This window comes from Gopherus evgoodei, chromosome 4 (assembly GCF_007399415.2).
Source record: "Gopherus evgoodei ecotype Sinaloan lineage chromosome 4, rGopEvg1_v1.p, whole genome shotgun sequence".
NCBI classification, from domain to species: Eukaryota; Metazoa; Chordata; order Testudines; family Testudinidae; genus Gopherus; species Gopherus evgoodei.
Window position 1 is genome coordinate 5,101,177 of NC_044325.1, and position 20,002 is coordinate 5,121,178.

Here is a 20,002-nt window from a genome sequence, read left to right on the forward strand (position 1 = left end):
TTATGTGTAGTGCTGGGGAGGAGCCGATGGTTGTGGTACATGTAGTTACCAATGACATAGGGAAGGGTAGGAGAAATGTCTTGGAGGCCAAATTTAGGCTGCTAGGAAAGAGATTGAAATTCAGGACTTCTATGGGGGAATTCTCAGAAATGCTCCCAGTTCTACATGCAGGGCCTGGTAGGCAGGCAGAGCTTCAGAGTCTCAATGCGTGGATGAGACAATGGTGTAGAGAGGAGGGGTTTAGATTCATTAGGAACTGGGGAAACTTTTGGGATAGGGGGACCAGACTGCTGGCACTTAACATTAAAAAGGTTGCAGAGCAGTTTTTAAACTAAGAGATGGGGGAAAGCTGACTGCTGCAGAGGAGCACATGAATTGGACAGAGACTTCTCTTAGAGGAGAGTCTCTTGATAGAAATTCTCTAGGTTTTAGTCAGGAGAAGAGGATGGAAGAGGATAATCTAGGGCCCAGATCAGATGAGAAACATTCACATTAAAAAAAAATTGGGCACCTCAGAAAAGGGCAGACAAACAAACAGTGACAATTTTTTAAAGTACTTGTATATAAATGCTAGAAGTCTAAATAATAAGATGGGTGAACTAGAGTACCTCGCGATAAAGGAGGATATTGATATAATAGGCATCACAGAAACCGGCGGACTGAGGACAATCACTGGGACACAATCATTCCAGTGTAAAAAATATATCAGAAGGACATAACAGGTCATGGGGGGCGGGGAGGAGTGGCCCTATATGTGAAAGAAAATGTAGAAACAAATGAAGTAAAAATCTTAAGTGAATCCACATGCTCCATAGAATCTCTAAGGATAGTAGTTCCATGCTCTAATAAAAATATAACAGTAGGGATCTATTATCGACCACCTGACCAGGACAGTAATAGTGATGATGAAATGCTAAGGGAGATTAGAGAGGCTATCAAAATTAAGAACTCAATAATAGTGGGGGATTTCAATTATCCCCATACTGACTGGGAAAATGTCGCCTCAGGATGAAATGCAGAGACAAAATTTCTTGATACTTTAAATGACTGATTATTGGAGCAGCTGGTACAGGAACCCACAAGGAGAGAGGCAACTCTCGATTTAGTCCTGAGTGGAGCGCAGGAGCTGGTCCAAGAGGTAACTATAACAGGACCGTTTGGAAATAGTGACCATAAGCTAATAACATTTAACATCCCTGTGGTGAGAAGAACATCTCAACAGCCCAACACTGTGGCATTTAATTTCAGAAAGGAGAACTATGCAAAAATAAGGGGGTTAGTTAAACAGAAGTTAAAAAGTATGTGACTAAAGTGAAATCCCTGCAAGCTGCATGGACACTTTTCAAAGACACCATAATAGAGGCCCAACTTCAATGTATACCCCAAAATTAAGAAACACAGTAAAAGAACTAAAAAAGAGCCACCGTGGCTTAACAACCATGTAAAAGAAGCAGAGAGAGATAAAAAGGCATCTTTTAAAAAGTGGAAGTCAAATCCTAGTGAGGTAAATAGAAAGGAACATAAACACTGCCTAATTAAATGTAAAAATGTAATAAGAAAAGCCAAAGAGGAGTTTGAAGAATGGCTAGCCAAAAACTCCAAAGGTCATCACAAAATGTTTTTTAAGTACATCAAAAGCAGGAAGCCTGCTAAACAACCAGTGGGGTCCCTGGTGATCGAGATACAAAAGGAGCGCTTAAAGACGAAAAGGTCATTGCCCAGAAACTAAATGGATTCTCTGCTTCAGTCTTCACGGCTGAGGATGTTAGGGAGATTCCCAAACCTGAGTCAGCTTTTGTAGGTGACAAATCTGAGGAACTGTCACAGATTGAGGTGTTACCAGAGGAGGTTTTGGAATTAATTGATAAACTTAACAGTATCAAGTAACTGGGACCAGATGGTATTCACCCAAGAGTTCTGAAAGAACTCAAATGTGAAATTGCGGAACTATTAACTATGGTTTGTAACCCGTCCTTTAAATTGACTTCTGTACCCAGTGACTGGAAGATAGCTAATGTAAGGCCAATATTTAAAAAGGGCTCTAGAGGTGATCCCAGCAATTACAGGCCACTAAGTCTAACGTCAGTACTGGGCAAATTAGTTGAGACAACAGTAAAGAATAAAATTGTCAGACACATAGAAGAACATAAATTGTTGGGTAAATGTCAGCGTGGTTTCTTTAAAGAGAAATTGTGTCTTACTAATCTATTAGAGTTCTTTGAAGGGGTTAACAAACATGTGGACAAGGGGGATCCAGTGGACACAGTATACTTAGATTTCCAGAAAGCCTTTGACAAGGTCCCTCACCAAAGACTCTTACGTAAATTAAGTTGTCATTGGATAAGAGGGAAGGTTCTTTCATGGATTGAGAACTGGTTAAAAGACAGGGAAAAAAGGGTAGGAATAAATGGTAAATTCTCAGAATGGAGAGGGGTAACAAGTGGTATCCCCCAAGGGTCAGCCCTCAGACCAATCCTATTCAACTTATTCATAAATGATCTGGAGAAAGGGGTTTAAAAGTGAGGTGGCAAAGTTTGCAGATGATTCTAAACTGCTCAGGATAGTTAAGACCAAAGCAGACTGTGAAGAACTTCAAAAAGATCTCACAAAACTAAGTGATTGGGAAACAAAATAGCAAATTAAATTTAATGTGGATGAATGTAAAGTAATGCACACTGGAAGAAATAATCCCAACTATATATACAATATGATGGGGGTTAATTTAGCTACAACAAATCAGGAAAAAGATCTTGGAGTCATCGTGGATAGTATTCTGAAGATTTCCACGCAGTGTGCAGCGGCGGTCAAAAAAGCAAACAGGATGTTAGGAATCATTAAAACGGGGACAGAAAATAAGACGAAGAGTATTTTATTGCCCTAATATAAACCCATGGTATGCCCACATCTTAAATACTGAGTACAGATGTGGTCTCCTCATCTCAAAAAAGATATACTGACATTAGAAAAGTTTCAGAGAAGGGCAACTAAAATGATTAGGGGTTTGGAACGGGTCCCATATGAGGAGAAATTAAAGAGGCTAGGACTTTTCAGCTTGGAAAAGAGGAGACTAAGGGGAGATATGATAAAGGTATATAAAATCATGAGTGATGTAGAGAAAGTAAATAAGGAAAAGTTATTTACTTGTTCCTATAATACAAGAAATAGGGGCCACCAAATGAAATTAATGGGCAGCAGGTTTAAAACAAATAAAAGGAAGTTCTTCTTCACACAGTGCACAGTCAACTTGTGGAACTCCTTGCCTGAAGAGGTTATGAAGGCTAGGACTATAACAGCATTTAAAAGAGAACTGGATAAATTCATGGAGGTTAAGTCCATTAATGGATATTAGCCAGGAGGGGTAAGGAATGGTGTTCCTAGCCTCTGTTTGTCAGAGCGTGGAGATGGATGGAAGGAGAGACATCACTTGACCATTGCCTGTTGGGTTCACTCCCTCTGGGGCACCTGGAATTGGCCACTGTCAGTAGACAGGATACTTAGCTAGATGGACCTTTGGTCTGATCCAGTACGGCCATTCTTATGTTCTTATGAGAAACAGCAAGAAAGCTCTGCTTTCAGCTATTTGAGCATCTCATCCAATAAATGATCATAGTTTTTTCAAAATCAGAGATACAAATAACGAGATATTCACTAAAGAGGCTCAGTGTTAGAGCTAGATTTCTCAGACCTGAAGAAGAGCTCTGTGTAAGCTAAAATGCTTGACTCCCTCACCAACTGAAATTGGTCCAATAAAAGATATCACCTCACCCACCTTGCCTCTCTAATATTCTGGGACCAAAATGGCTACACCACCACTGTATACATAGATATTGGATTCACTCATGAGGAGATAACTGGCTCCATGGATATGAGGAAAGCGGTGGTCATGACATACCGTGACTTTAGCAAAATTTTTGATATGGTCTCCCACAGTATTCTTGCCAGCATGTTAAAGAAATAGGGATTGGATTAATAGACTACAAGGTGGATAGAAAACTGGATAGATCGTTGGATTCAACAGGTAGTGATCAATGGCTCAATGTCTAGTTGTCAGCCGGTATCAAGCGGAGTGCCCCAATGGAAGGTCCTAGGGCTGGTTCATTAATGATCTGGATGATGGGATGGATTATACCCTCCGCAAATTTGCACATGACACTAAACTGGGGGAGAGGCAGATACTCTGGAGGGTAGGGATAAGGTCCAGAGTGACCTAGACAAATTGGAGGATTGGGCCAAAAGAAATCTGATGAGGCTCAACAAGGAAAAGTGCAGAGTCCTGGACTTAGGATGGAAGAATCCCAAACACTGCTACAGACTGGGGACTGAATGGCTAAGCAGCAGTTCTGCAGAAAAGGACCTGGGGATTACAGTGGATGAGAAGCTGGATACGAGTCAGCAGTGTGCCCTTGTTGCTAAGAAGGCTAATGGTATAATGGGCTGTATTAGTAGGAGCATTGCCAGCAGATTGAGGGAAGTGACTATTCCCCTCTATTCGGCACTGGTGACGCCATGCCTGGAGCACTGAGTCCAGTTTTGGGCACCCCACTACAGAAGGGATGTGGACAAATTGGAGAGTCTAGTGGAGGACATCGAAAATGATTAGGGGGCTGGGGCACATGACTTATGAGGAGAGGCTGAGGGAACAGTGCTTATTTAATCTCCAGAAGAGAAGAGTGAGGGGGGATTTGATAGCAGCCTTCAACTACCTGAAGGGGGGTTACAAAGAGGATGGAGCTAGGCTGATCTCAGTGGTGGCAGATGACAGAATAAGGAGCAATGGTCTCAAGTTGCAATGGGGGAGGTCTAGGATGGATATTAGGAAAAACTATTTCATTGGGAGGGTTTTGAAGCACTGGAATGGGTTACCTAGGGAGGTGATGGAATCTCCAGCATTAGAGATTTTTAAGGTCCCGCTTGACAAAGCCCTGACTGGGATGATTTAGTTGGGGTTGGTTCTGCTTTGAGCAAAGAGTTGGACTAGATTAACTCCTGGAGTCTTTTCCAACCCTAATCTTCTATGATTCTATGATATTCACTGTGCCTTCCACCTTATCTCCTCCAGCTCATTGAAAACAACTTTTCTTGAGTTTTTACAACACATCTGAACTCAGAGGTGTGTGAAGATGAGAATGAACAGAAAGGAAAGGTTAACCAACAAAAGTATAACTGGGTTCAAAAAATAATTTTATATATTCACAGAGGATAGGTCCATCAATGGCTATTAGCCAAGATGGTCAGGGATGCTACCCTATGCTTTAGGTATTACTAAACCTCTGACTGCCTGAAGCTGGAACTGGACCATGGGATGGATCACTCAAATTGCTCTGTTTTGTTTTTTCCCTCTGAAGCATCTGGCCCCTGAGCACTGTTGGAAGAGACTGGTCTAGATGGACCATTGGACTGACCCAAAATAGGCATTCTTATGTTCAATACAGTAGTTTACAGAACCTCAGTAATGATTCAGGTTCACTCTCTGGTGATAGGTCTGGTTGGTTCTTATTTTATTTGAACCAGTTTGCCCTTCCTTAGTGCAAGTGTACATATTCCCATAGCAAAGCAAGTAACCACTATGGCATGGAGCAATAGCTTCTCTCTCTTATCAATCCTGGAAGTAGGTATATGTAGATGAGGTTCTGACTAGAATCAGAACTGTGAAAACATCATGACAAATACGATGGTGTTTCTGCTCCAACAGAAGAGGAAGTTTTAATAATCTTAGAAGAGTGTCTTTTCTTTCAAGATTATTAGCCTAATTTTGCAAACGCAGGAAGTTAGCATGTGGAGCCACATACTCAAGTATTTATGTATTTGTGCAAACTACACTGAGGAATCCATAGCTTCACCCACTCATTTACATTCACTTTCTCCTTTCTTTGTTAATCAAGGACCATTTGGAGGACCTTTGAAAGCATATGCACATTTTCCTTAGGGATTATTCATTGGTTTCGGACACAGGGGAAGGGGTACGTCCAGCAGCTGTAATCTTCTCTTGACCTGAGTACTGTCTGTTTAGCAACTGGAAATTAAAAAAAGTTTCAGTCTCCAACCGCAAGCGAGTGCAGTCCTATGTGACAGACTTAAAATGGACCTTATGGAATCCACGGACTATAGCTGAAAATGAAATGCTGCCCATTTATTGCATAACCATGAAGCAACAATTAATGCAAAGCTAATTCTTCCAATGATGAAGTGCAGCAAAGGATAAAGATACTTACTTAAGTGAGGATTGACTGGAGCTGGAAAAAAGACAGAAAAGAACACATTTAGTGTCATTTGAAAGCCTTTTTAAAAGCAGTTCTCTACTCATCCTACATCTTCCCCCGGGGGCTGTCTAAGAACACTGATGATCGCATACGGCGAGGGTCAGCACCACAGCCACCGTCTTGCTCTTTAACTATCTAAAGACATCGGCAGGGAGTAATGGGAGACAGCCCTTCTTTCCCGGGATGAGCATGCTCCTCCCCAGCGTGCACAATCAGGCATCAAACCTAGACCTTCACACCTATTTTAAGGAAGAAAGCTGCTGTCCAGCTAACAGCAGGCTGATGTCCTATTGCTGAAGCAAACACATGACAGAAAATGAGTAAAACTGAACAAGCAGAGGGTTTAGGTTAGACTCTGTTCATCCCTGAATGTGGGGTCCTAGCAGTACACTGGATTACAGGGAATTTCACCTGTCATGAATCCATTCTCATGTGTTTAAAAATGGTGCCATGTTAAATGTCAACAGCCTAAATCACACTTCCCATCTTACACTGGTTCAGGTTTCTTTAAAGCAGAGTGCACAGCGGGGTGTGGGGAGTGTGAGGCTCCCCCCGGCTGCTGACCAGAGCTGGGTGGCACAGCAGCAGAGCCCCTTCCCGGCAGGCATGACGGAGGGGCAGCCAGGGCTGGTATTGCAACCCTGTGTGCGCCCCCACACACTTTGCAGTGCTTTAAGTGCCATGGGCAACAGGCACCCCCAGCCTCTGGGAGGAGTGGAGCAGGGGGCACTGGGCATCCCAGCCTCCAGGAGGGTTCGGAAGATTGGATCTGGGCTTTTGATGCTTCCTAGGGAAGTGGAGACGCAGACGGAGGATGTGGTCAAGGGTTCCCAGAACTGCCCGGCCCCTCCTGGGGATGCTGTCAGCCTGACCATCTCTGAATGTGAGACCATGGGGTCAAGTGTGGGGCAGGGAGACTGCAGGGCTGGGTGCAGGGGGCAGAGCTTGGGGATGGGGGTGGAAAGAGTGTAAGGCTGGGTGTGGGACAGCAGGAGGAGAGTGTGGAGCTGTGGGTGCAGAGAGGACAGCATGCGTTTTTGATGCAGAGGCAGCATAAGGGAGCTTGGGGCTGCGGGGAGGGAAGAGTGTGGGGCTGGGGAGGGCTGAGAGCTCTGGGCGCCCTCCTTAGAGAAATTTCAGTTGCGCCCGTATTTAAGTGAAGTTTTATGTCAGAAAAACACGTTGGGAAACAGAACTTGTAGCATTCTCAAAAGCACCCATGTGACTTTCAAACAATAGCAGGGGGAACATACAGAATTTCTTTGTAGTCAAAGACGAAGTAATATAAATAAAGTATTCTGTTCTAAAAACCAGTACACGACACTTCTAGGTATATCACTGTTCACTAGTTACATGATATACTTACCTTTAAAACAATAAAGAATTGACAGCTATTGGCCACAATATTAATAAAATACAGTTCTGAAATGCATGATCCCAGTGTCCTCTCTATGATCTTCCAGGTACAATATATGCATATCAGAGAAGGATTATAAACTTGGAAGGTTAAGGCAGTAATTTTATAAAATATTACAGTAATTACTCTGCTAATCCCCACAGATCCAAAGTAGGATGATAAAGCACAGTGATTTTAAGTCTCAGAGAATGGTAGATAAACTTGGTTGTGTGATTCAAGATCTGGTGTGTAATTGCTTTGAACGCCTTTGGATCCATATCCCTTTTCCCATCTATAATTTGACAATTCCGCAATGTCGGATTTTTAATGGAGTAGGGATGAAATTCTCCCCTGCTGAGAGGGTCAGCACCATGCCTGTGCATCACTGAAGACCTCAAAACAAGGCTGAAGTGGGAATTAGATGGTGCATAGGCCAGGTCCTGGCCACGTGCACAGGAGAGGATTTCAGCCGGGTTATTTAGGAAACAGAGACCTGTTCCTGTAATCATGAGGGGTTGTGGTTTAGGCCCAGAATCAGAAAGGGACAATTTTCTAAAGAAACTCTGCAATCTAATTCTGGCTCCAAACGACATTTGATGAAATCCTGTAACCCTACTGTACTGTAGATCTGCAGATGAAGGCTTTGTTAATAACAGACTTCTACCCAATTATTGCTGCATGTGTTGATACTACTAGTCACCTGCTCTGTTTATGGACATACACACTTTGCGTCTGACCTTCCCTCATGAGTTATACTTAGCTGCAGATTCAACTTAACATTTAAAAAACCCCCTCCATTTAGCAGCTCTGCCGTTTTAGCTCACTCTACCTAAAAGAATGATCTGTGATTTGCCAGAGGAACTTAGTTGTTAACTTCCATTAGCTAATCTCACATGCATTTGTTAAAAAGAAAAAAATTACCTTTCACTCTTCAAGAAACATTCATTTTGTGTGCTTCTTGAGTGGTTGAACTCAGAATTAGCTGAAATTGCTAGAAACTGCATTTAGTGAGCTTGCTTTGTAACTGTACAGAGAAGCTTTTATAGAAACTATCATTAATGGGTCACCTTGAGCCACGCTAGTCAGACTGCTGAGAGTACAGCAACCAGACCGAAAAGGGCTGGCTGCCAAGCAAGCGTCAGCTCAGACTGATTGGTTATTCTGCTTTTGTCAATTAAGCTATGGTTGGGCTGGACTTATTTACACATGGTGAACTGGCAAAAAAGTTCTTTCCTAAGTAATGTAGCAAGGAGCTATAAAGCAGGGGCAAATGATTCTCAAAGTCTCATTTCTGAAAGGTCAGGTTGCTGTGTGAGCCAGAAGTAGTACGTAAAATTAGCCATGAAAGGAAACTAATGGATGACTGAAGGGCTACATTCCTGAGGTTGAGTTTGAACTGTCTAGAAAACTCTTTAAAGTTCAGAGTTATATCCATTCTTCGGTGAAATCATCTGTGAGCGTAAACTCAAAAAGGAAGCTTACAAGACGTGGCAATTTGGACACTAGGGACACTAGATGACTAGGGAGGAGTATAAAATATTGCTAGAGCATTTAGGGGTGTAAATCAGAAAGGCCAAGGCACAATTAGAGTTGTAGCTAGCAAGGGATGGGAAGGTTAACAAGAAGGGTTTCTACAGGTATGATAGCAACAAGAAGGTGGTCAGGGAAAGTGTGGGGCCCTCACTGAATGGGGGAGGCAACATAGTGACAGATGATGTGGAAAAAGCTGAAGTACTCAATGCTTTTTTGCCTCTGTCTTCACAGAGAAGGGCAGTTCCTAGACTACTGCACTGGGCAGCACAGTATGGGGAGGAGGTGATCAGCCCTCAGCGGTGAAAGAACAGGGTAAGGACTATTTAGAGACGCCGGACGTGCCCAGATCCATGGTTCCAGATCTAATGCATCCTAGGGTGCTGAGGGAGTTGGCCGATGTGGTTGCAGAGCCACGGGCCATTATCTTTGAAAATTTGTGGTGATTGAGGCAGGTCCCGGACAATTGGAAAAAGGCAAGTACAGTGCCCATCTTTAAAAAAGGGAAGAAAGAGAACCCAGGGAACTACAGACTGGTCAGCCTCGCTTCAGTCTCCATTAAAATCATAGAGCAGGTCCTCAAGGAATCCATTTTGAAGCACTTAGAGGAGAGGAAGGTGATCAGGAACAGTCAACATGGATTCACCAAGGGCAAGTCATGCCTGACTAACCTGACTGCGTCTATGATGAGATAATTGGTTCTGTGGATATGCGGGAAGTGGTGGATGTGATATATCTTGAATTCAGCAAAGCTTTTGATACAGCCTCCCACAGTATTTTTTCCCAGCAAGTTAAAGAAGTATGGACTGGATGAATGGACTATAAGGTGGATAGAAAGCTGGTTGGATTATCAGGCTCAACAGGTAGTGATCAACAGCTCGATGTCTATTTGGCAGCCGGTATCAAGCAGAGTGCCCCAGGGGTGGGTCACGGGGCTGGTTTTGTTCAATATCTTTATCAATTATCTGGATGATGGGATTAATTGCACCTTCAGCAGGTTCACAGATGACACTACACTGGGGAAAGAGGTAGATATGCTGGAGGGTAGGGATAGGGTCCAGAGTGACCTAGACAAATTGGAGGATTGGGCCAAAAGAAATCTGAAGAGGTTCAACAAGGAAAAGTGCAGAGTCCTGCACTTAGGAAGGAAGAATCCCATGCACTGGTACAGGCTGGGGACCGACTGGCTAAGCAGAAATTCTGCAGAAAAGGACCTAGGGATTACAGTGGATGAGAAGCTGGATACGAGTCAGCAGTGTGCCCTTGTTGCCAACTAGGCCAACGGCATATTGGGCTGTATTAGCAGGAGCATTGCCAGCAGATCGAGGGAAGTGATTATTCTCCTCTGTTCAGCACCGGTGAGGTCACACCTGGAGTACTGCGTCCAGTTTTAGTCCCTGCACTACAGAAGGGATGTGGACAAGCTGGAGGGAGCCCAGCAGAGGGCAATGAAAATGATTAGGGGACTGGGGCACATGACTTACGAGGAGAGGCTGAGGGAACTGGGCTTATTTAGTCTGCGGAAGAGAAGAACGAGGGGGGATTTGATAGCAGCCTTCAACTACCTGAAGGGGGGGTTACAAAGAGGATGGAGCTAGGCCATTCTCAGTGATGGCAGATGACAGACAAAGAAGCAATGGTCTCAAGTTGCAGTGGGGGAGGTCTAGGTTGGATATTCGGAAAAACTATTTCCCTAGGAGGATGGTGAAGCACTGGAATGGGTTCCCTAGGGAGGTGGTGGAATCTCCACCTTTAGAGGTTTTTAGGGCCCAGCTTGACAAAGCCTTGGCTGGGATGATTTTGCTGGTGTTGGTCCTGCTTTGAGCAGGGGATTGGACTAGATGTCCTCCTGAGGTCTCTTCCTACCCTAATATTCTATGAATTTGAGATTCTAGTCAGTTCATCCTGATTCTAGCTGATCTGTTTTATACAGAAAGCGTTCTCAGAACAGAAAGAATTGTTATAAAGCTATTGGACTCTGCTGGGTCCACTTTGTCTGTTTTGTTAGCTTTTTACCTCAGGCACGTGGGGCATAAACCACACTTTCATTTTGAGACCTTATTTCTGGTAATCCTTGTCCATGTAGATTACACCACACAAACCTTGGCAGAGAGCTCAGTTATGCTCTTATCTTTTATTCTTAGTAAAAAAAAAAAAAAAAAAAAAGTCCCTTTCACATTCAATGGGCGATTCTCTCTCATTATAAAACCTATCTAAAAACCTATTTAAATTTACCACAAATTCTTCCAAAATTGAAAACTTGATTAAGGAACAATTGATGTGCCCTTATGTGCTAGTCCAAAGAACACATACAATTACACTCATTGCCAGGGGATGTTGTGAAGACTAAAAGTATAATTGAGTTCTCAAAACAGAACGGGATAAGTTCAGGAGAACAGGTCCATCAATGGCTACTAACCCATGAGGGTCAGGGATGCAACCCCATGCTCAATTAATTGCCCTGTTCTGCTCACTCCCTCTGACGCACATGGCATTGGCTACTCTCGGAAGATAGTTTACTGGGCTAGATGCACCATTGGTCTGACCCAGTATGGCTGTTCTTAGACATCTCATTAAAAAAACAAACAGTTTTGTACATCAATAGCTAAGCTTAAATATACTATATTTTCAGCTGTCTGATTATATTTTTTATTATTGGTATGATAATTAAGCTTAGTGGGAAACAGCTTCCCCATCCTATGAAATTTTTTGAGATATCGGAAAAAATGTCCATCCAAAACTGGGACAAAAAGTCTAAATCTTCAAAATTTTTGAAAACAAAAATCTTAAAGTTTTGGTTCAGGTCAATCAAAATGTTTGGTTTTGATTCAGACATCTCTCTCTCTCTTTTTTTTTAAACATGTTTTAGTCTAAATTTACTAAATTTTTAAAATGAAAAGTTGTTTCAACTCAAACCTTCAGAACTTCCCAATTTGAAAATGTGGAAATGAGATTTTACCCAAAAACTTTTCCAGTAGGGATATTAATTGAAATGGATCCTGTTCTGCAAAAAGGTGGTGGGGTTTTTTTTTTGTGACAAACTGGCATTTTTCAGTGAAAAAATGGTTTGTTGAAAATTTCCTGATCGGCTCTTATTACAATAGTGCATAAAGGCCCCAATCAAGATGAGGAACTGATAATATTAGGCAATACACATACACATGGTTAGAGAGAGCCCTTGCTCCAAAGAACATGCAATCTAAATAGGAAACACGAACAAAAGGAGAATGGAAATATTAAGCCAATTAAGCTATGAGACGCAAAAGAAGCCAGGGCTTGGTGATGATCTGGCCTAATAATTGTGACACCTAACTTAACATGCTGTTTTAAACACACACACGTGTCCTGGAATTTTCTGTTTGCACATCCCCAAAATGGCCTTAGTTTTGTGCTGTAGTGCTGCTCTCTAATCTTTTTATATAAGGTTCCTATCCTGCAACTGGATCAATGAGGCTGGATCTTTGTACCCATCTGGGGTCTGATCTGACCTCAGGATCAAGGTGTGTAATAGTGATATACTTTTCTAACCTACAGAAAAGTCGTTATTTTTTTTTAAATTAACATTTAGCCTATGAAATGTAAGTGTTGTAGTAGTAATTGATAACTTCATATGGCAGACCATTCCTCTTCTGCACAGGTGTATCAAGAGTCCCAGTCTATAGACTGTGAAGAAATACTGCCCATTGCTTTTGGAGTGTTAAGAAGCAGCTCAGTTTGCTGTTTAAGATTTTTTTTTAATATAGGAAGATCTATAAGGAAAGTGTGTGTTCAGATTTGAAATGGAGTAACTGAACATTCAGAGATTTTATAGCTGCATTTTACCATACCAGCCTACATGGATTTATGTGAAATGATGATAAAATTGTTACTATTAGACATATTTGTACTGCACTAGCCTACACAGTTGATTAGTGCTATTTAAATAGATGTGATTCTGTTTACTTGGTGCACTGATTGTTCTCTTGCAGAATAATATATGCATCTAATAAGTGATTCGTCAAGCGTTAGCTGACTGTAATCATGATGTCATTCATACTATGCTGATTTTTCCTTTCTCCATGCCACAGTGGAGAGAAGGTAGAAAACCAAGCATGTGTACACACTTTTGATTGATAGTATTCAGATACTAGTGTGTTTTCCCTTTTTCATCTACGCCCAAAAGTATGTGTTAGGAAAACATTTTACTGAGATTTTCCTAATTATATAGTTTCCACATTTCAGACATTCATTCAAACAGCTCCTAACAGACAAGCTCATTGAAAGTTGCATGTGTTTGTATCTGAGCAATGTAAATGTTAATCTGCAGTTGCTGGTTTCATTCACGCTGTGCTGTGCTCTGGAACACTCCAATATTAGATTAACTTCATACTACTTGATAGTAAATAAAGAAGTCACTGGAATATGTTCAGATTCCAATGCATTCGTTATAGCCACGAAGAACTGTGACACATCTTGTGCATTTGTATGTGAAATGCAGATTTTCACTGTTTAATATTTTAAATGGTAAAAGACAACAAGAAATGCCACATCAACAGATATAAACATGAAAAATATTAATCTCAATATATTTCCATACAGTTATTCCAGTTGTTCAGCAATGAACTTGCTGATGGGGATAGCTTTCAATGGTAAATTCACTGACGGTGCCAGCTTTCAAGGTCAGAGATCCAACTCATAATGAGGAAATTTCATCTGTAAAAATTATGTTATACTTCATTTCCTGCAGACCTGTACAAATGTGTGGATTTGGGAGTTATAAAGCAGCTGAGAAACTGTGGGTGGAAATTTTATGATGAACTGCATTATTTTGAATGGGAATATTTTGAAAACCCAGGAAAATTATAAATACTTAGCATAAAATACTCTTTGGGCTAGATCTCCAGCTCGTGCAAACCAGCATAGCTTCACTAAGGGCTGGTCTTCATTACGGAGAGATCGACACTGTTGCAACTGCTGCAAAAGGGATTGATTTAGCAGGTCTAGTGAAGACCAACTAAATTGACAGCAGAGTGCTCTCTGGTCGACCTCAGTACTCCAGCTCTCTAAGTAAGGGAAGTCGACTGGAGAGCATCTCCTGTCGATTCAGTGCGGTGGAGATACCGGGGTAAACTGACCTAAGCTATGTCGACTCCACCTACATTATTCACTTAGCTGGAGTGGCGTAACTTAGGTTGACTTATCCCTGTAGTGAAGACAAGCCAATGGTGGTATGTCTACTTGCATTAGTTGAAGATTTGGCACTTCAATCCCCAATTTACTACAAATCTCTTAGAAACCCCTTATTCTAGCCTAAGTCAAGCATACCTATTTAAAGACAAATCAGATGCTTCAATCAAAATTTGGGCGATATATTGAAAAGCTGTGCAAAATGGGGATTTACAGGGTCAAGCTACCAAGGTAATTTGCACTTGTAACCTAGGATAGGGTTTGGATTTAGGAGGAAAGAAGGAAAGTTGGTGCACTAACCCAGCAGGGTCCCGGTTTCAGTCAATGGGAACTGAGGGCTATTGGACTCTTGTAGGATCCAGGTCCTGGTCCCAGTAAACGGTGCACTTAAAATCAGTCTGTTCTGTTTTTACTTTTCTGTAGTTCACAGACCGCTTTTTAACCAGTGCGAAACCACAGAATTATAGTTACTCTGCCTCTGAAACAACATACTGTGTGCGCAAACTGGATTTATTTTTTTCATGCACGTCTTTCAATTTTTATGAAACTAGAATTTCATATTTTAACTCTTTGCTGGTAGCCAGAACTCTGCAACCTCTGCCAGAAGCACTGAGAGGAAATCAATTTCTATAACTCGTGAGGCCATAGAAGCAAAAGACATGATGAAAATTGATTGTTGATTCTTGAAAATGTTCCAATAACTCTTAAAGGGCGAAATTGGCTCCATGTGCAGCCAACACACAGACTATACAGGGAATGGATCACTTGATGATTACCTGTTTTGTTCATTCCTTCTGGGGCACCTGGCATTGGCCACTTTTGGAAGACAGGATACTGGGCTAGATGGACCTTTGGTCTGACCCAGTATGGCCATTCTTATGATCTAATGATGCACTATCTAAACCAGATTGGCAACCTTTCAGAAGTGATGTGCCGGGTCTTCATTTATCCACTCTAATTTAAGGTTTCGTGTGCCAGTGATACATTTGAACATTTTTAGAAGGTCTCTTTCTATAAGTCTAAAACACATAACTAAATTATTGTTGTATGCAAAGTAAATAAGGTTTTTAAAATATTTAAGAAATTTCATTTAAAATTAAATTAAAATGCAAAGCCCCCTGGACCGGTGGCCAGGACCCAGCAGCGTGAGTGCCACTGAAAATCAGCATGCCGCCTTTGGCACGAGTGCCATAGGTTGCCTACCCTTGATGTAAACCCAACGTAAGCCCTCAAAATAGGATTTAAGTTGTGCCCTGCCCGTCAATTCTCCTTCTGTAAACTTGTAGGGTTCAGCTCCGTTCAAAGAAAGATGCAGCAAACAGCTCTAGCATCTCTAATTAGAATGAGTCTGATCTGCATTTTATCTGGGATAAAATAAAAAGTGAATGAAAATATAATTAGCCTGATGATAAATATGTAATATATTAAGAGATGTAGGTTACCAATAATAGAGCTCACAATGGAATACTAATCTATTAGTGTGAGAATTAAACCTACAGTATGTTTCAATGAGAAATGTCCAAAGAGATGATGTGAGAAACATAGGCTGGTACTGCTGGAATCCAGGATAATTTCCTCTTGGAGACAGAACGCAACTCAACACACATTTGATTAAAAGTATATTGAAAATCTTACGATTCCAATGCTTCACTGCTTGGCCAGATGCCCAAAGAACAAACATTTGCAGTGAAAAATGGTTTGCAAATAGTTACCGTAATTGTCCTTTCTAGCCATGTTCCCTTTGCTTTTATTTTAATTCCTGGACAAATATTTATGGTTTACCATCTACATTTACATGGACTTGCTGCTGTGAAATGCATCCTGTCAGCCTGTTAACAACATCTCTAGGAATCAAGCATTTTGAGGTTATAAATATAAAACTCTACGCTGGGATACATGTGTGAGATCTCATTATTTTAAGGCTGAACCTATAACACCTTGAAAAAAAAGCTTTATAATAGGTGTGCTGAGACAACTGTTATGATAATGATGCTCAGATGCACCCCATGTTTGAAGTGCATGAAGGTTAACTATCTCGAGTTCTGCTTTAAAGGAAAGCAGCTTGAGATTTATCCTGTTGATTTGCAGCCTATTCATGATCTTTAAAACTGCAAAGTTGCAGGTACCAGCATCAATAGCGCTGAACCACGCTCCAAAACTAAGGTACCCATCTTGCATATAATGCAAACTGCTTGTTTTCTGCTGGGTGGTTTGATTTTGCAGCAGGTACCTGATCAGCATATTTGAAATGTGTGTTTATTTCATTTAAATCTCTATCAGTGACAGATCTGAGAACAAAGTTCTCTCGAGCAGAAACATGCCCTTTCTGTGGCAGGAAGGAGGTGTTTCTACCAAAGCAGGGCTAGACACTTCAGTTGACTTAATAAGTCAGCAAAATCCTGAATTCAGAAAGCGACCTTGAGGGGTGTGTGAGTGTGTATGCCTCCAGCACACTGCCACAGCTAACACTTGAAACAACCACTTGTGCTCCACAGGCCACAAGCACTGCCAGATGAGCCAAAGGAGAGATGAGTTAACCAAACCACCCATAAGTTGGATGCTGCTCTTTGCATCTGTCAGGAAGAGGAAGGATGATCCAGGAGTTAAGCTGCTAGCCTGGGACTCAGGAGACCTAAGTGACCTAAGCACCTGCTTTGGTTAGTTCATACGTTTGGACACAAATACATTGCTCAGACAACTACTTTCTGCAAGGCTCACCTTGTGTGTAGAAGAACTGTCAGGAAATGGAAAGTACAAATATGTGCCTGTGGAATCAATATTTTTGGTTGTCTCATCTCATTTTTTTTTGTTGATATTAACACACCAAAATAAATTATTTGCATTGGGATTGAGCATGGCAGAGCTAATAATTGATCATGAATAATTTATTTGATAAATGTAGCCTATTTTTCTTTTCATGAATTGTGCACAAGTTGCTTACAGTTTCCTCAGTTCTTTTCATTATTCAAAATTATTTGACAAATAATTTCTGGGAGTAATTCTTAGTCTGCAGATTGCCTCCGAGCCGTCTATTATAGCTGTTGTTCAAAATTAAGCTCTCTCAGGTTTTTATATAGCACTGGTCATTGTGCTAGCTAGCTGCCAGAGTGTCTAAGGATTATGTTCCTTAGTTTTGACTCAACACGTCACATGCCGTCTATTTTCTCTTTGGACAAGGGTACCACAGAATCAGGTTTCTAATGCCAACACTTGCATTTCCAAACTTTACAATTCCCTTGCTACAAAGATCCTCCAATATGTGCTTAAATTTACGTCATTTTTTTCAGTTAAAAATTCTTCCAGTCATTGGGCCAGGTCCTCAGCTGGTATTATTTTGCCCCAGCTTCATTGGCTTCAGTAGAAATACCCCACGTGGGCACGTGGGCCCTTCATTATGATCTTTACAGAATGTGAACACAAAATGGAAACAAACGGAAAAAGAGAATTCAATTCATTAAGCAAATATTCACAAAAACTAAGGTATTTGTGCAGCTCTAGGAGTCAAATGTAGGAAATATTTGGAGATTTCTGTAAAACAAAGGCTATAGCAACCAAAACCCGACTAGATCCATGTGGACAGACTTCTGTGCACATGGCATCTGGGGGTCATCATGGGAAGACTCTTGCACTTGCCCTCAACTAGAGCTCGTCAGAATTTTGTGGTTGAAACATTTTGTGCAAAAAAGAAGCTGTTTTCATCAAAACTGAAATGTTTTAAAAAGTATCAAATTTGAAAAAAAATTGTTTAGAAAAAGTTTCAAAATGAAGCGTTTTGACATTTTCCGAAAGGAATGTTTAAATTTTGTTTTGAAACAACTTTTTGAAATGAACTTCATTGTTTTTATATATATAAAAAAGTTCTAAAATGTTGAAAATGGAACAAAGTATCCTAACAAACAAAATGTTTTAATCTACTCACAACGTTTTTTTCTGAATTGTGTTTCAGGAGAAATTTCAATTTTTTTTGGCTTTCTTCCATTTTGGACTGGGAAAAAAAATAAGACTGTGGAATTTCCTTGTGCTTCACGCAGGAACAAGGGTCTGCCTGTGACAATCTGGAGCCTTAGACATAGATTGGGGCTTTAGACATAATTTGTTCAATTTCATAGTGTCCTAGAAATGTAGGACTGGACAGGACTTTGAAAGGTCATTGTCCAGTCCCCTGCACTGAGGCAGGACTGAGGAAACCAAGGCCATCCCTGTCAGATGTTTGTCCAACCTGTTCTTAAAATCTTCTCATGACAGGGATTCCACAACCTCCTTTGGAAGCCTATTCCAGTGCTTAACTATCCTTACAGTCAGAAAGCTTTTCATAGTATTTAACACAAATCTCCCTTGATGCAGATTTAGCTGATCAGTACTCGTCCTACCCTCCATGGACATGGAAAAAAACTGATCACCATCCTCTTTATCACAGCCTTTAAAATATTTGAAGACTGTTACCAGGTTCCCCCCAGTCTTGTTTTCTCAGGACTAAACATGACCAGTTTTTTGTTTGTTTGTTTAAGCTTTTCCTCACAGATCAGGCTTTCTAAACCTTTTGTTGTTTTTGTTGCTCTCCTTTGGAAACTCTCTAATTTGACCACACCTTTCCCAAAGTGTGGCACCTAAGATTGGTTACAATGCTCCAGCTGAGGCCTCACCAGTGCCAAGCAGAGCAAGACAGTTACCTCCTGTGTCTTACCTACAACACTCCTCTTAATACACCCCAGGATGATATTACTTTTTCCACAACTGCATCACATTGTTGACTCATTCAGTTTGTGATCCATTATAACCCCAGACCCTTTTTAGCCATACTACTGCCTAGTTCACCATTTTGAATTTGTGCATTTGATTTTTTTTCTTCCTAAGTGTAGTACTTTGCATGTGTCTTTATTGAATTTCACCTTGTTTATTTCAGACCAATTCACCAATTTGTCAAGATCATTTTGAATTCGAATCCCTGTCCTTCTAAGTGCTAGCAACCCCTCCCTGGTTAGTGACATCTGCAAATTTTCAAAATTTCCTCTGCATTCCATTATCCAAGGTGTTAATGAAAATATTGAACACTACTGGACCCAGAACAGACCCCTGCAAGACCCCACTAGATATATTTCGTCAGTTTGGCATTGAACCATTGATAATTGTGCTTTGAGCATGATTATGCAGCTTACAGTGACAGCAACTAAAGTTTGCTCTTAACTGCACATTAAAAGTTACATTAAGCTGTGTGACCCATATTCCAATATGTCTCCTGTTACCATAATATCTCCTTACCACTATATTTGATGACACGAATGGTTGAATCTCCCTCCCCAAATCTGGTGATGGGAGTTAGGCGGACTTCATAGGCCTCTGGCTTGATCAGCTCAGTCAGGTTGTATGTAATTAACTCTCCTTTCTGAATGTTTCCATTTACCGTGATCTCCTGTTCCCACCAACGCTGTTGTCCAGCCTGAAATCAGAAGAATCATGGAAAGATTGGAGCCACCCTTTCATTCTGGAAATGGAGCACAGGGGTCTGCAGAACATTTCATTATTTGCTGATTGGCTCTAGATGAGAAAACAAAGTCGTTCGTATGCCACCTAACACATAAAGGCCCCATTTTTATAACTAGTGGATCACTTTATTGAGGTTGCAGAGATAATTGGCCTTAAAACCACAATT

General features: G+C 41.2%; 1 protein-coding gene across 2 annotated transcripts in view; it reads right to left on the reverse strand.

Moving 5' to 3' along the window:
* MDGA2 (MAM domain containing glycosylphosphatidylinositol anchor 2) overlaps positions 1-20,002 on the reverse strand; it is a 652,332-nt gene that overhangs the window by 28,903 nt on the left and 603,427 nt on the right. For both annotated transcript variants that reach the window (XM_030562794.1, XM_030562793.1), the window contains exons 11-12: positions 19,612-19,789; positions 6,213-6,233 (exon numbers count right to left, since the gene is read on the reverse strand). In XM_030562794.1, the coding sequence (XP_030418654.1) occupies positions 6,213-6,233; positions 19,612-19,789 (199 nt within the window). The remainder of the gene's footprint in view (positions 1-6,212; positions 6,234-19,611; positions 19,790-20,002) is intronic.